The sequence below is a fragment of the Stylophora pistillata genome, chromosome 14, assembly GCF_964205215.1.
Source record: "Stylophora pistillata chromosome 14, jaStyPist1.2, whole genome shotgun sequence".
Taxonomy (NCBI): Eukaryota; Metazoa; Cnidaria; class Anthozoa; order Scleractinia; family Pocilloporidae; genus Stylophora; species Stylophora pistillata.
In genome coordinates, this window is record NC_142532.1 from 12,915,734 (window position 1) to 12,928,535 (window position 12,802).

Consider the following 12,802-nt stretch of genomic DNA (forward strand, 5'->3'; position numbering starts at 1 on the left):
TCCTTTGAAAAATATGACAAAAATAGGCTATCACAAACCTATTCTTGGTTTCAGGTGACGTCACAAGCTTTGCAGAAGTTAGTGTCTGCCATGTTGGTGTCCCTCGGGTGTCAAATTTATGAATAATTAGTTGATTTCTATAGTCGTCTCTCTTATCGCCGTATTATTTTGCGAACTACATGAATATCCAGAAAGAAAAAAGCGATAAAAGTACCTGGCATTCATCTTAAGGCATCCCAGTGCTCTCTGAGTATGCCGATCGAAATCTTAGAGAGTTGGATAAAGGAAAGATGTTTGCAAAAGATCTTGGTCATTGGGGTTGACCCCGCAAGTATACCAGCGGAGAAGTTCAGTCCAAAATGCTTGCCTCCTGTGGAAGTGTTGGACTTGCTGAGCTACCTCGTTCTTGAGACCAGCTTCTACACCAAGAAGCAGTTCAAGGCATTCAAGAGTCTGGAGGCGTTTAATCAAATGGTGTCGGGATTTGTAACCTCAGTTGTAGGCAAAGTAATCGCTGGCAAGTATGTTGTGAGAGCACGAGTTTGGCATTCACAGCTTATGAATGATCCTTTAGTGAGCATTTGGGTCATTTCCGAAAACTATGGGTCTATTTTGTCAGCCCATTGTTTGGGATGCAAAGCTGGACTGGCTGAGTCATGCTCACATATCGCAAGTGTTTTATTTTATATACAGGCAACTACTCGAATTCATGGCAAGCTCGCTGGGTGTCACGAAAACTCAGACCCCTCAAAGTGCTCCATAATTCAATACTGCATAGCATAAAGCATGAACATATCATTTTATAACATAACCGGTGGAATAATGCAACAAATCCGACGTGAAAGACGGAGAACAATATCAAGAGTGATTCTTCAGTGAAGCAAATCGTGACGACGCTGATGCCAAGTCTTCTTTCCCGTTGTTTTTCTCTTTCTGCCTCACTTAAGAACTCTAGCCCAAGGGTCGCAAAATTGTCTTCGTTTTGGGACTGGTGGGCTGAGTCTCTGTTTGTATCCATTATTATCGTGAAATATTTACGTATTTTAACAGAGCGACAACAAGGATCTGTGCGATGAAGTACAAAAAAGTAACAAACGTCCCTTTCGGCTCGTCAAAAGCACGCCACATTTTAATACTTTAGTGATGGAGCGAGCGCATTTGATCCAGTTAACTGTGAATGAAAAGCTCAAGAATAATGGGTTAAAACGGAGGAAATCTAAGCTAAATGAAGTCTTGTGTCACTCTAAAATGTTTTACATCTTTTGCTGATCATGTAGGCGAAAAAGATATTCATTTTCGCGAAGTGTAGAATCAATAAGGCGAGTATAGATTCTACACCAAGAAGCACTTCATTAACGCCACAGAACATTCAAGAGCGAAATTTGCATGTTTATAAACAATCAATAGTTTCAACGAACAAACAAGAGCATCTATCGACAATCAAGGATGCCAAGTTGACATTTCAAAACGCGCAATTGACAATCAGTAACACCAAAAGAAAATCATTAACATCTTGTGACAATCGTAAGTGAAAAAGAGACATTCAAGAAGTCAATTAGCATAGAGAGGCACAATCGATGGCGTCAAGAGACAATCATCTATTGAAAAGTTACATTCAATCCAGCGAATCGTTAAACAAATGTGTAATAATTACAAACAATAAAGGGAAACAAAATTTCAAAAATGTTTCTTAGTTTAAGGCTATTATCCTTCGATTGCTTCGTTGTTGATGCATCTTGGTAAGTACGTCTGCATAAACCTGAACCACTGTCCACATTTGGCGACAGTGATGGTACCAATATTCCTCTGTAGTGCTTGAAGTAACAACTGCATGCGTTAATTTCCCAAGGCAAGTCCTTGACGTCTGGCTTCAGCGCAGCCGTTCATCTGTATTTAAATTTCAGGACGACATATATCCGCCTTTATTGCAGCTTTGAAGGCACTAATAGGGACTTTAAGATCCACTACGGCGAGGCTCTGGTACGGCAAAAGTGTGAAAGATTACTTCCAGTGACGTCACTACTTACAGTTCGAGCAAGGTTTCCCGCCGTAGCACGGCTGTCTGATGCGGGAAACATGGCGAGTTGACGGAGTGTTCACTACGTGAGTAAACTATTGTATTTTTATCGGATCTCTTATCGTTAGAATGGAAAGGGGGCATAAAAACGTTAATTTGTACTATATTTTAAAATAATATGGGTTTTATGACGTTCTTTTAGCAAAAAAAACTTGCTGGAAGTGTTCCGAAAGATGGACAAGTCAGACAAGCACACATCGCAAGCATTGTAAGTTCAAAGTTGTTTTTACTTTTGCTCACTTCTAGTCTCTAAAACACTGACGTTTAGCGAAGTTCCATGCAACTTAGTGTAGAACGGGTGACTGCTGGAATAAAGGATGACTTGGTTTGAAAGAGAAAACTGTTTTCCTTTCCATTTTGTTCATTTTCTGTCGATTTAAGCTTAAGCTTACAGCTGAGTGAAATCACTTGACTTGGTTGTTGAGTTTGCCCCTCTTTCAGAGCTTTATGATGATAGGCAGTATCTCTCTCTTGAAATTTGCTCCTGAATAATGACAAAAACTTTGTTAGAACACATTAGCATTCATAGAACATTTTTTATTTTAAGGGCTTAAGATAAGGTAAACCAATTTTTCACCTTCTGGTGGGATGCTTTGAAATTACATATGCACTCTTTAGCAAATCTAGGCGCCAGTATATATAAGCTAATGGAAACTCTAGGATATTTTGAAGTCGTGAGGGAAGTTTTTCTCCTGATCTGAAAAAAAAAAGTCGTAAAGCTAAAACAGATGTACACATAATTGTTGACAATGTATCAGACTCAATGTCAAACCCAGCATTTCCACTTGTAACTTAGAAGAGACATTCTACTTTTGCATCTAAGCAGAGGAAAACTTTATGCTTATTTCAGTTTTACCCAATAGCTTTGGTTAAAAATTTAATCCTCATTTTGAAAAGAAGTCGTGCTGGTTAATGCCCAGATAGATGATGACATTCTTTATTTTTCCAGAAATTCCAGTGTCACAGGTTACTGTTCTTTTTTCCTACTCACAAGAGCACTTGATTTCTATTCTATTATTCTTATTAGGAAGTCAATGCAATGGACAAGAGAGCATGATATCCTTCTTTGCCGAGAAGTCCTTGCCCTAGAAGTTTATAAACACAAAAAGGGAACCAACGAAGCAGGGCGACTGTGGGATGAAATTGCCAAGAATCTTGGAGGGTGCCAAACTGTCAGATTTAAATCTAATTTATCTCAGCGGGCCGTCAGGGAGAGATTTAACCTTATTCAAGGTAGATTCAAAGAAAATGAAAAGACTGAATTGGCTGCATCTGGAATCTCTGTACCAGAACAAGATGAGCTTGATTTACTTCTTGAGGATATAACAGAGAGAAAGAGATGGTATTGCAAAAGCTAATGAAAAGAAAGGTCAAGAGAAGGCCACAGCAGAGGATATTACAAACCAAGCTTTGGAACGGATGGGGCAAACAAAGAAGCGAAAATCTGAAGTTGGCCAAGAGTCAAAGGAAAGAAAATCCAGGAGAAGCAGTAATGAGGCTCTCCAGTTTATGCAGGAGAAGGCCAAATCAGACATGGCTTTAAGAGAGGAAGAGCTTAAGATAAGGAAAAAAGAAGAAGAGACAAACGCTGCTCAGTTCACAACAATGTTCACTCAGCAGCAATCCGTCTTGCAGGCAATGGCCCAACAGCAAGCTCAACAGCAAGCTCAACAGCAACAACAACAATCAACACATGCAGATGTTAATGGCACAGCAAAGTCAGGCATTGATCTCTGTCTCAGAAAAACTCTTGCAAAAAGAGTGACTCAAAAGAGTCTGGGATTTTTTTAAGAACAGTTCGCTTTCATTGCATTGGAGTTTTATAGCAAGAGGTGTTAGATTAAAAGGGATGTGAAATAACGTACTCCATGTATGATTGTTATTAGCAAAGTTGTGTTTTGGAGGCAGGTACAGGACTGTATTTGAAAGGTGGTTCAGTTTGGATGTGCATGGAAGGTAATCAGAATGTGCCTTTATTTTATATTTGTCTTTTTTTTAAAAAAAAGGTTAACTGGCTGTGTTATGCAAACAATTGAATGAAAAAAAATGCTTATCCTATAGGACATGCAAATTGTTGTGTTACTAGTTCAATTTTCTTTTCGTGGGGACAAGGAGTAAGGGCTTGTTCACACCAGTTGAGCAAGCACAACTGCAATAATACCCAACTTTGACATCTCTAAATTGTGACTCAGGCTTGGGCACAAGCACAAAAAACTTAAGACATTGCATTCTCCTTGTGCTTACACTTTCCTTTTGTAACTGAAATGCACTAATGTAGGGGCAAGTAATATAAAAACTATTGATTTTAGGGTTGTGCTTCCTTCGGGCTGATTCACCCTTGTTGAGAACTTGAATCTTGTGGCTCTGCTTATGTCCTTGTGAGAGCTAAGGTTAATAGTGTCATGGCATATGCAATTCTGAAGATACACCTATCTGGAAAGTCTAAGTATGTGAAGAACAAGGTGGGGTGCACAAAAAATATGGCTTTTGCTTTCATAAATAACCTTGAATTCAAGTACTTTTGAGGTTTTCCATGAATTCAAGGGTCTTATGCAAAATAAGTTTCAAGGTCAGGAGGATCACACAGGAAAAAATCTGAGGTTGTGTTTCCATATAGACATGTTAGCCCATTTCTAAGAATAGCACTAACAATGTACATTTTCCCCACACTACTCAGTCCCAACTTTAAGTTCTTCTTAAAGTCCAGAAACTTGAAGTAACTTATTATGTCTCCAAACAGCCACTCCACACTTGTTCTCACTCTACTCATAGCAGTATTGTAAGCTTCCATCTGTGGGGTTAAAGCTCCATTTTTAAATGGACATTGAAGGTGTACACGAATGGGGTAGGCAGGATCCCCATAAATACAAAGTGGTTGTCCAGCCAGGCTGAAGGCATACTGATTGAGGTCATGCAATAGGTCAGAATCAGCCAGCATACCTGCATCATGCTTTCTGCCCTCTGCAACAAAATTCATGGAGGCACTGTTAAAGTTCAATCAGATAAGTGAAACCAAAGTCTTAACATTTTGTTGAAAGAACATTGAAGCATTGAGGGTCTCAAAGGAATAGTTCATTTTTCTTGAAACTATGACAATTCAGGGAAAAATCAAACTACTCATTTGCTTATTCATGTATTATGAAATATTGAAAATATTAAAGGAAACATGCTTTTCTCTGGAAATAGTCAGCTTGGCTATGAGAGTGAAATGTTTTTATAAGAGGGTGTTTTAATTTCTCATGAAAAAGCAGTTGTATGTTTCCAGGAAGTCTTATTCCATACAATTTCCTACGATGAAAGAGAAAAACAAACCACTTTGGCAGTTGCGTCCTCACCCTGACCCCATATTCAGTTTTCTAAAGAAAAGGCAACTTACCAACAGGGCCATACATATTTGCAATCATTCCATTCGGGGTAACAACACACTGAAATTTGATTCCATGGACACGTTTGTGTCCATTGTAAAGCAACCTCTGGTTAAGAGTGCCGGGCCTACAAACAGGGCGAACTGTCCCATCAACAAAACCAAAACAGTTATTAAGTGGGCTTCCTTTTCGGTGAACAACTTCAGCAAATCTTTCAAGATTGGCTTGGCTTAGTAGCTGATGATTCCACTGCAGAATGCGATGACTGTGAACTTGATAAATATAATCTAAAACTTGATTAGTTATCGTGCACAATACAGGAACGGTCTTAGTGAACAAGTGGACCATGTCACTGTATCGGCAAGGGTAACACAACTGCTTCAAAAGCATACACAATCCTTCAGTTCACAAATTGTCCCTTGGTGACGACTTATAACAGCAGGAATCGGTAAAGCCCGAGAAAGTCTTGGGATGTCAGCTTTCTTGAACCGAAATTCAGAGAAACATTCATCTTCGGTCAGGTTTTCGAGGTCGAAACGTGGATACAACTCACACAGCAAGTCCACGTTTTGTGGGTTGTAAAGGTCGTATAGTAAGAGAAATTTGGCGTCATCAAGGACATTCATGTCATAATAGAGCATTATAAGCTCTCAATTCTTTCCAAGAGACCATTTTTTCTAAACAAACATACAAACATACGTTCAACAAAAAAACTTTGAGCAGAGTTTTATTGTTTATATCGAGTTCGACTTTGCCGTACTGCACAAAACTTAATCAATTTGAGTTTGGCGGGAGACGGCGTAGTCGGCCCAGTCTCTTTCGGTTGCATCAGCCGTACCAGAGCCTCGCCGTACTGAATCTTAAAGTCCCTAATATCTTGTTCAACAACATTCTGGAAAGGGACTGTAAGGTGGCAATTTTCTTAATTCTGAATTAGGTCCGGGAATGGCAGGATTCCTGTGGGCTGGCGCACCATCATAAATAAAAATCACGTGTTCATCGGGGTCGAGATTTAGCCTTGTCTGCGTGGGAAAATCATCAAATCTTTGTGCATTCATGCCTCCGAGTATTGCTGAGTGAAACATTGGACCATTAGGGGGGAAATTGCCAATGCTACAGTCACATTTCTTCCTCACTGACCACATACTTCATGATAGGCCCTTTCTCCTCATAAAGCTCGTCCTTAACTTCGTGTGGTCCAAATATTGTAGCCACACTCATCTATAAATACAGTGTGATTTACGACTGCATGACCCATGAACCAGTTTCCATATTCTACTCGTTTTTGTAGGACATCAGGGCGGTTTCTATCAGCTGGCAGAGGTCTTGCCAATTTCACTCGATATAACATTCCTTCGAGATCTCTCGCTACGGTACGGTCATGAATTCGCGATTCATCTCCGCAATTGTTAGAAGGCAATTTTCATTGATAATGCCATTCTTTAATTTTTGTACAGTACAGGTACAGTACAGTACTGTACTGTACTGTACATGTACCTGTTTTTCGCGGACAGTGTTACGTACAAAGATATTCCTCCTTTTATAGCTGTCTCAGGAAAAGATTGACCAACATCAAATTTAAATGATAACCTACATGTACACGTATACAATGAATATATGAAGTTCATGTATTTTGAACTGCGGTATTAAATACGTATGATGCATGATCCTTCGCAGTAGATAGCGCTATTTATGCAATAGCAAAAATCTGATTTTTTTCAGGTCTGATTTTCGCTATTGCATAAATAGCACTATCTACTGTGAAAGATCGTGCATCATACGTATTTAATACTGCAGTTCAAAATATATGAGCTTCATATATTCATGGTATCTGATTTATCATCACGGGTTTATTACGAATCAACTTAACGGCCTGCTCCCAGTTGGCTTGTTAGCTCAATTGGTAGAGTGCTGCACTAGTATCACAGAGGTTAGTGGTTCGAATCCCGTACAGGCCTGATTTTTTAAGGTCTGATTTTCGCTATTGTATAAACAGCGCTATCTACTGCGAAGGATCGTGCATCATACATATGTACACGTATTGTACATGTACTTTCTTACCTATTGGCCATTGTTTGTTATTTTTTGACAACTGGTCGTGAACTCACTAATAAATACTTTTTTTCTTCCTATTGAACATAAGTATCATTCAAACGATTGTTGGAATCATGGGATGGAATGTTACTTTGCAATGAATAATTGTCTCTTGACGCCATTGATCGCGCCTCTCTATGCTAATTGTCTTATTGAATGTTCCTTTTTCACTTATGATTGTCCGAAGATGTTATTGATTTTCTTTTGGTGTTTTTGATTGTCAATTGCACGCATTTAAATGTACACTTGGCGTCCTTGATTGTCGATAGATGCTCTTGTTTGTTCATTGACACTATTGATTGTTTATAAACGTGCAAATTGCGTTTTTGAATGTTCCGTGGCGTTTAATGAAGTGCTTCTTGGTGTTATAGAAAGTATATTCGCCTTATTGATTCTACACTTCGCGAAAATGAATATCTTTTTCGCCTAAATGATCAGCAAAAGGTGTAATACTCAACGATCGGACGATTTTGCGAAACGTGCAACTTGCGGCCTTGTTTTTGCTGCTTCAGTTGGATCAAGACCCAAAAGATCAAAATATACGCGGCATTACCAGGAGTGATCATGAGTCGAGTTTAACTCTTGGATTTTCGATGAGTCTGAGTTTTGGGGCCCCCTCCAAGCTCACTTGCACTCAGGTAAAAGGCTCATGGATTTTGCTGACATAAAATTATGTCAATGAAGTGCCGTATGCGAGGGCTAAAGACATCGATTTCTCATCGGCTAAGAAGCTCAAAGAAAAGTTCAACCAAAAACTCAAGGATCTACAACAGCCGCAAGCCTTGAACCATACAACAACTTCTAGTTGCTCCTGTTCTTCCCCTTGATTTGTAAGGATCTTAGGTATAGTGCATTAGATCATATAACAACAAGAACAACAACAACTTTATTAGGTACTTCCATAAGTAGTACATTATCTAAGTAACAATAATTATTAAAATCATTTCGTCTTTAACAGAACTTCTTGTCTGATATTCATTATTTGGAATATAAAAGCAGGAATGAGTCTATTATTATTATTATTATTAAATTTAAATTTATACCGCGCAGTTTCTATAAAAATATTCAACTGCGCCTTACAATAAATATTAAATCAAAAATAAAATAGAAGTTCAAAATTACATTTCTAAAATTCCATAAATAAATAAATAAATAAATAAAATAATTCATCAATAATGCAATTTAATCATAACAACTATAGTAACTAATTAAACGCCCTATTAAATAAAAAAGTTTTAAGTCTAATTTTAAAAATATCTAAACTGGAAATAGATTTTATTGTGGTGGGAAGCAGATTCCAAAGTCTAGGGGTGGCACAACTAAACGATCTATCTGGCAGGGTCTTCTTGGATATTATTTTCGGGAAAGTTAATAAAGCTATACATATATATACATATATACATATATATCTATACATATAGACGGATCAGCGTTATTAAAAAGGAATAACACTTTAGAGTTATGATCAAAGTTTTCAAAGCAAGGATACTTTCTTGCGATTTTGTTCTTAAGGTGCGACTACTCCAACCAAGGCCACCCAGGAAAATTTTTCGCAAATTGACCAATAGCATTTGAGGGATAAAACAATAGATTTCTCACAAAGTACGAGTAAGCAGCACAAAAAAATTCAAAAAACATTTATTTCTTTCATGTTGTACAACGCAACTGTATATTTTTCCAAGAACCTCGATCAAATCAATGTGAATTCGCCATTTAGTTCCACGTAACGGTAACAGTTATGCATAACGATTCACAAGCTGTTTACACTCGGAAGACCTCTCCTGTAATGCTCAATAAGGAACGGCATTTCCCAATCTTGCGAGGTATCAACTAGAATCTTATTGTTGAAAATTTTCTTCCAGAGTATCAAGTCCTTATCTAAAGAAAACCTGTTGACATAACGGCCTTCGTTTTGCCATCTCAGTCAGGGATGCATAACCGCAAAAAAGCTATTGACTGAGCGTTCCTTGGCAAGCTTGAATGACTGAAGCTCTTCTGATGCTTTAGCTTCTTTCTTCTGCAAATCCTTGATAAGCTTTCGTAATTCCGTGATCTCAATTTTGCTTTCTGGGTGTTTCTCGCTCGCACCACAATTGTTCATGTCCATACAAGTCGGGTTTGAACAGCGAGCTCTGTAGTGGCCCAGCTGATGACATCGGGTACAAAGTTTTCCCGCTCTCCGTCCGTTAGCTTTGCTTGATGCTTGTTCATACTGATTACGAACAATTTCAAGCTGGTCAGTAGCACTTTTGATCTGTGTTTGTATTATGAAGAGATTTTCCGTTAGTTCGCCGCTTTTCTTCTCAAGATAGGTTGTTGATTGGTCGTTGCTTTCGTTAGCCGCGCTTTGTTGATACATGGTTCCACTTCCAGGCACGTTGGATGAGCTCGAAGCCGGACCTGAGCTGGTCGTGCTGACGAGCACAGGAGAGTTAATGGGGCTAACGACTTGCAGAGACCCATTGTAAGGAGATGGAAAAAGTTCCTTGGGCTGCAGAGACGGCTTCTTTATCTCCTCTAGCTCTTTCTCGAGAATTCTTCTCTCTGCCAGTAACAACTTGTCTGGAGAATTTATTATGACTTCCAGATCATTCTGCCCGATATATTTTAGCGAATGCATACTCTGAAAGCCTCTCCTCTCAAACTCTGGGGCTAACCTTTCGAGGTTTAATCCATGTGAGATTGACGACAGCCACGTATAGACCTCCAAAACACCAAGGCAGTTTTGACCTGCCATTTTCGCAGTTTTCTCACGTGTAAATTGAGTTGAACACGAACTATTTGTGACGTTTGATTGACAAATGAGTACTCCTCCCCCTTTTTTGTCACATTTCACAGCGATTTCACACGTAAATTCATTCAGTCACGAGTGATTAAATTTCTTCGGAAAAATTTTGGGGCAAAACCGCTGTGTCCGAAGCTTGAGACAGCAGTGAGATTTTCTAGATTTTGGCACGTAAAACATTGTTTCAAGGCGACAATTTATGGGATTATGTTTCGGTATCACTTTTTGTCTGGAGCATTGTTGTGACAGCTGTAAAATCATTCAAGTGTGAGATTCACCCAGCAAATTTCTCGACAACTCATTTTGCAACTTTGCCATTTTGTATGAGAAAAGGTGGTATATGTGCCCTCTCATTCTCTTCCACAGATGATATCTAATATTGCAGGAATATACAGGTCAGTAAATAAAGAAGAATTTGTTTATTCAATTTGTTCAGTCGTGCTATAATTTTATTTACCGCGTAATCAGAAGATTGAGTTAGTCTACTAGAAATACCAGAGTGTTTCCTTTGGAATGTAGAGGTCTAGAAAAGGTATCCACAATGTATAAAATAGTTTACGGATTTCTGCTGTGTTATGTTTTGGCATGCCTCGTAGATCGCATAGGCTGTTTCTTCCTCTGCTAAGCGCTGATTTCGTCGCAGGAACTCTTTGATGTCATGAAAACACAGTTCGCAAGTGTTGAACTCGGGTGAATATGGGGGTTGGAATAACAAGTGTACACCTCAATTGTCCAGCAAAGCAGTAAGAATAGGCTCCACGAAGTGACCATGGTGGAAACCACAGTTGTCCATTATTACTGTATCGCCTCTCTCTAGCACAGCCAATCCATCTGCTCTTATGAGATTAACTGCTTCCTGGAAAAATAACAGGAGCTCTAGGCCATTGGACGGACCTTCGAGTACATTCATAAAGTCTACGCCGAATGGAGAATGCAGCAGATTAATGGTGTATGTAGCACTTTTGAAGCGTACCGTTGGATTTCGAATGCAGGCTCGCCTCTGGGTGCATTTCCGTATTTTCGGTTACAAGTCGTTTTCACAACACTACTCTTGTCAAAACAGTGAACTGAGCCTGGTTCCAAGTCGGATATTGTTTCAAGGAATTCATTTCGACGATGGATATTGCCACTCCTTTGTGATTCTAATGGTATTTGCTGTATTTTCTTTTTTGTCATGTAGAGATCCTCCCTGATACACCTTGATATGGCAGACTTCGACGGCAGGTCCAGGAGATGAACTACTCCGTCGTGTAACAAACGATCTTGTAGTTCCCTTACGTATACGCTTGGTTTGATAAGTTTTTCCGTTTCAATACAGCTGATTACTTCAGCATTCATTATTATTCTCTCTGGTGGATCTCATAGATGCTGGAGCGAGGAACCGGTGTGATCGTAGTCGGCTAACACATTCTGGACGAAGCAATGGCTTGTTTTAAGCTCTCCAGCAATTGCTCACTGTGACATCCCATCGTGGTTTAAGTCAAGAACTTCTTCTCTCAAGAGTTTGGGATAATTTCGACCGTTATCATATAGTTTTCCATCTTGATTCCTGCAAAGCTGCATTTTGAATTTTCCAGGGTGGCCTTGGTTCGAGTAGCGGCACCGTAAGTTCTAACCGAAAACTATCATACAAAGGACAACAAAAAAGCACATGTTTTTCATCTTCAATTTCATTTTAATGGCAGAAAGAACAGATTCTTTGATTGACTGGGGTGTTTGGAGTCATGTATCTTCCCATTTCAATGTGTAATTTATGATTGCCTAGACGGAATTTATTAATTGCAATTTTTTGTTGTTGGTTTATTAGATCTAAAAATTCTATTTTCATAGTGTCTTTTTTTGAATGAGGACTAAACGTCTATTTTTCTGTTTGCATTAATTACCATTAACTGGTGGCCCTCCTAGAGCTTCCTCTTTAACTTTAATTGAGTAGCTCTCATATTTGTATCGTTATTGTTCAAGTTTATGGAACTTGGATCACATTTTTTCAATAAGTTATTAATTCTCAGCGTCAAACTTAAGAGATTTCTATCAACCAATTCTTCGGAGAGTAATAAGCATTGTTTTGCAATATCAGCGTCTGGTAAGTTGCGTAGATTAATGCAGAACTTCATAATCAATGTCTCTATAGCTAATTTCAGTGATAGTCTACCCATTTCATTTGTAGCGGCAACATTTGGGCATTGCTTGTTTACGCCTAAGGTTTGCTTACAAAAGTAAATGTTAGTTTTTTCAATTTCATCTTTTTCCCAGGCAGAGAGGTCCTCTTTGTCATAGATACCCCAAACTTCCGAGCCATGTAATAGGATTGGAAGAAAGAGGAAATCAAAGAGTTTACAATTAATGTCCAGAGGCAATTTGGTGAAATTAAGATATTGACGAGTTGCAAAGACTGACTACGTGTTTTTTCTTTTTAATTTCCTTAGGAACCTTTGGAATTGCTAGAGTAGGAAAAATTAACACCATGATATGTACAACTGT

The 12,802-nt window shown here is 38.8% G+C and overlaps 2 protein-coding genes, 1 non-coding gene and 1 pseudogene across 3 annotated transcripts in view; 1 reads left to right on the forward strand and 3 right to left on the reverse strand.

Annotated features, from left to right (window-relative positions):
- The window catches only part of LOC111330653 (uncharacterized), a 36,095-nt gene extending 32,167 nt beyond the window's left edge, over positions 1 to 3,928 (forward strand). The window contains exons 4-6 of the transcript XR_015995332.1: positions 55 to 2,103; positions 2,220 to 2,285; positions 3,105 to 3,928. This is a non-coding gene — a transcript (uncharacterized LOC111330653). The remainder of the gene's footprint in view (positions 1 to 54; positions 2,104 to 2,219; positions 2,286 to 3,104) is intronic.
- A 101-nt stretch (positions 3,929 to 4,029) lies between these two features.
- Positions 4,030 to 6,114, reverse strand: LOC148716597 (uncharacterized; annotated as a pseudogene).
- A 3,113-nt stretch (positions 6,115 to 9,227) lies between these two features.
- LOC148716598 (uncharacterized) lies at positions 9,228 to 10,675 on the reverse strand. The gene has a single exon (XM_088746047.1). The coding sequence runs from the start codon at positions 10,271 to 10,273 to the stop codon at positions 9,461 to 9,463; it is 813 nt and encodes a 270-aa protein (XP_088602173.1). The 5' UTR covers positions 10,274 to 10,675; the 3' UTR covers positions 9,228 to 9,460.
- Positions 10,676 to 11,045: 370 nt separating this feature from the next.
- Positions 11,046 to 11,659, reverse strand: LOC111330662 (uncharacterized). Its single transcript, XM_022935563.2, has 2 exons — positions 11,320 to 11,659; positions 11,046 to 11,236 (listed from the first exon to the last, which is right to left on the reverse strand). The coding sequence occupies exons 1-2, from the start codon at positions 11,657 to 11,659 to the stop codon at positions 11,046 to 11,048; spliced, it is 531 nt and encodes a 176-aa protein (XP_022791298.2).
- Positions 11,660 to 12,802: the final 1,143 nt, after the last annotated feature.

What these genes read in the sequence shown, in the direction of transcription:
- LOC148716598 (XM_088746047.1), bottom strand. Translation starts at nt 10,273, where the DNA reads ATGGCAGGTCAAAACTGCCTTGGTGTTTTGGAGGTCTATACGTGGCTG.
- LOC111330662 (XM_022935563.2), bottom strand. Translation starts at nt 11,659, where the DNA reads ATGAATGCTGAAGTAATCAGCTGTATTGAAACGGAAAAACTTATCAAA. An exon ending in ATACGGAAATGCACCCAGAG is followed by an intron (nt 11,237 to 11,319) that starts GCGAGCCTGCAT and finishes CATTCGGCGTAG; the next exon opens with ACTTTATGAATGTACTCGAA.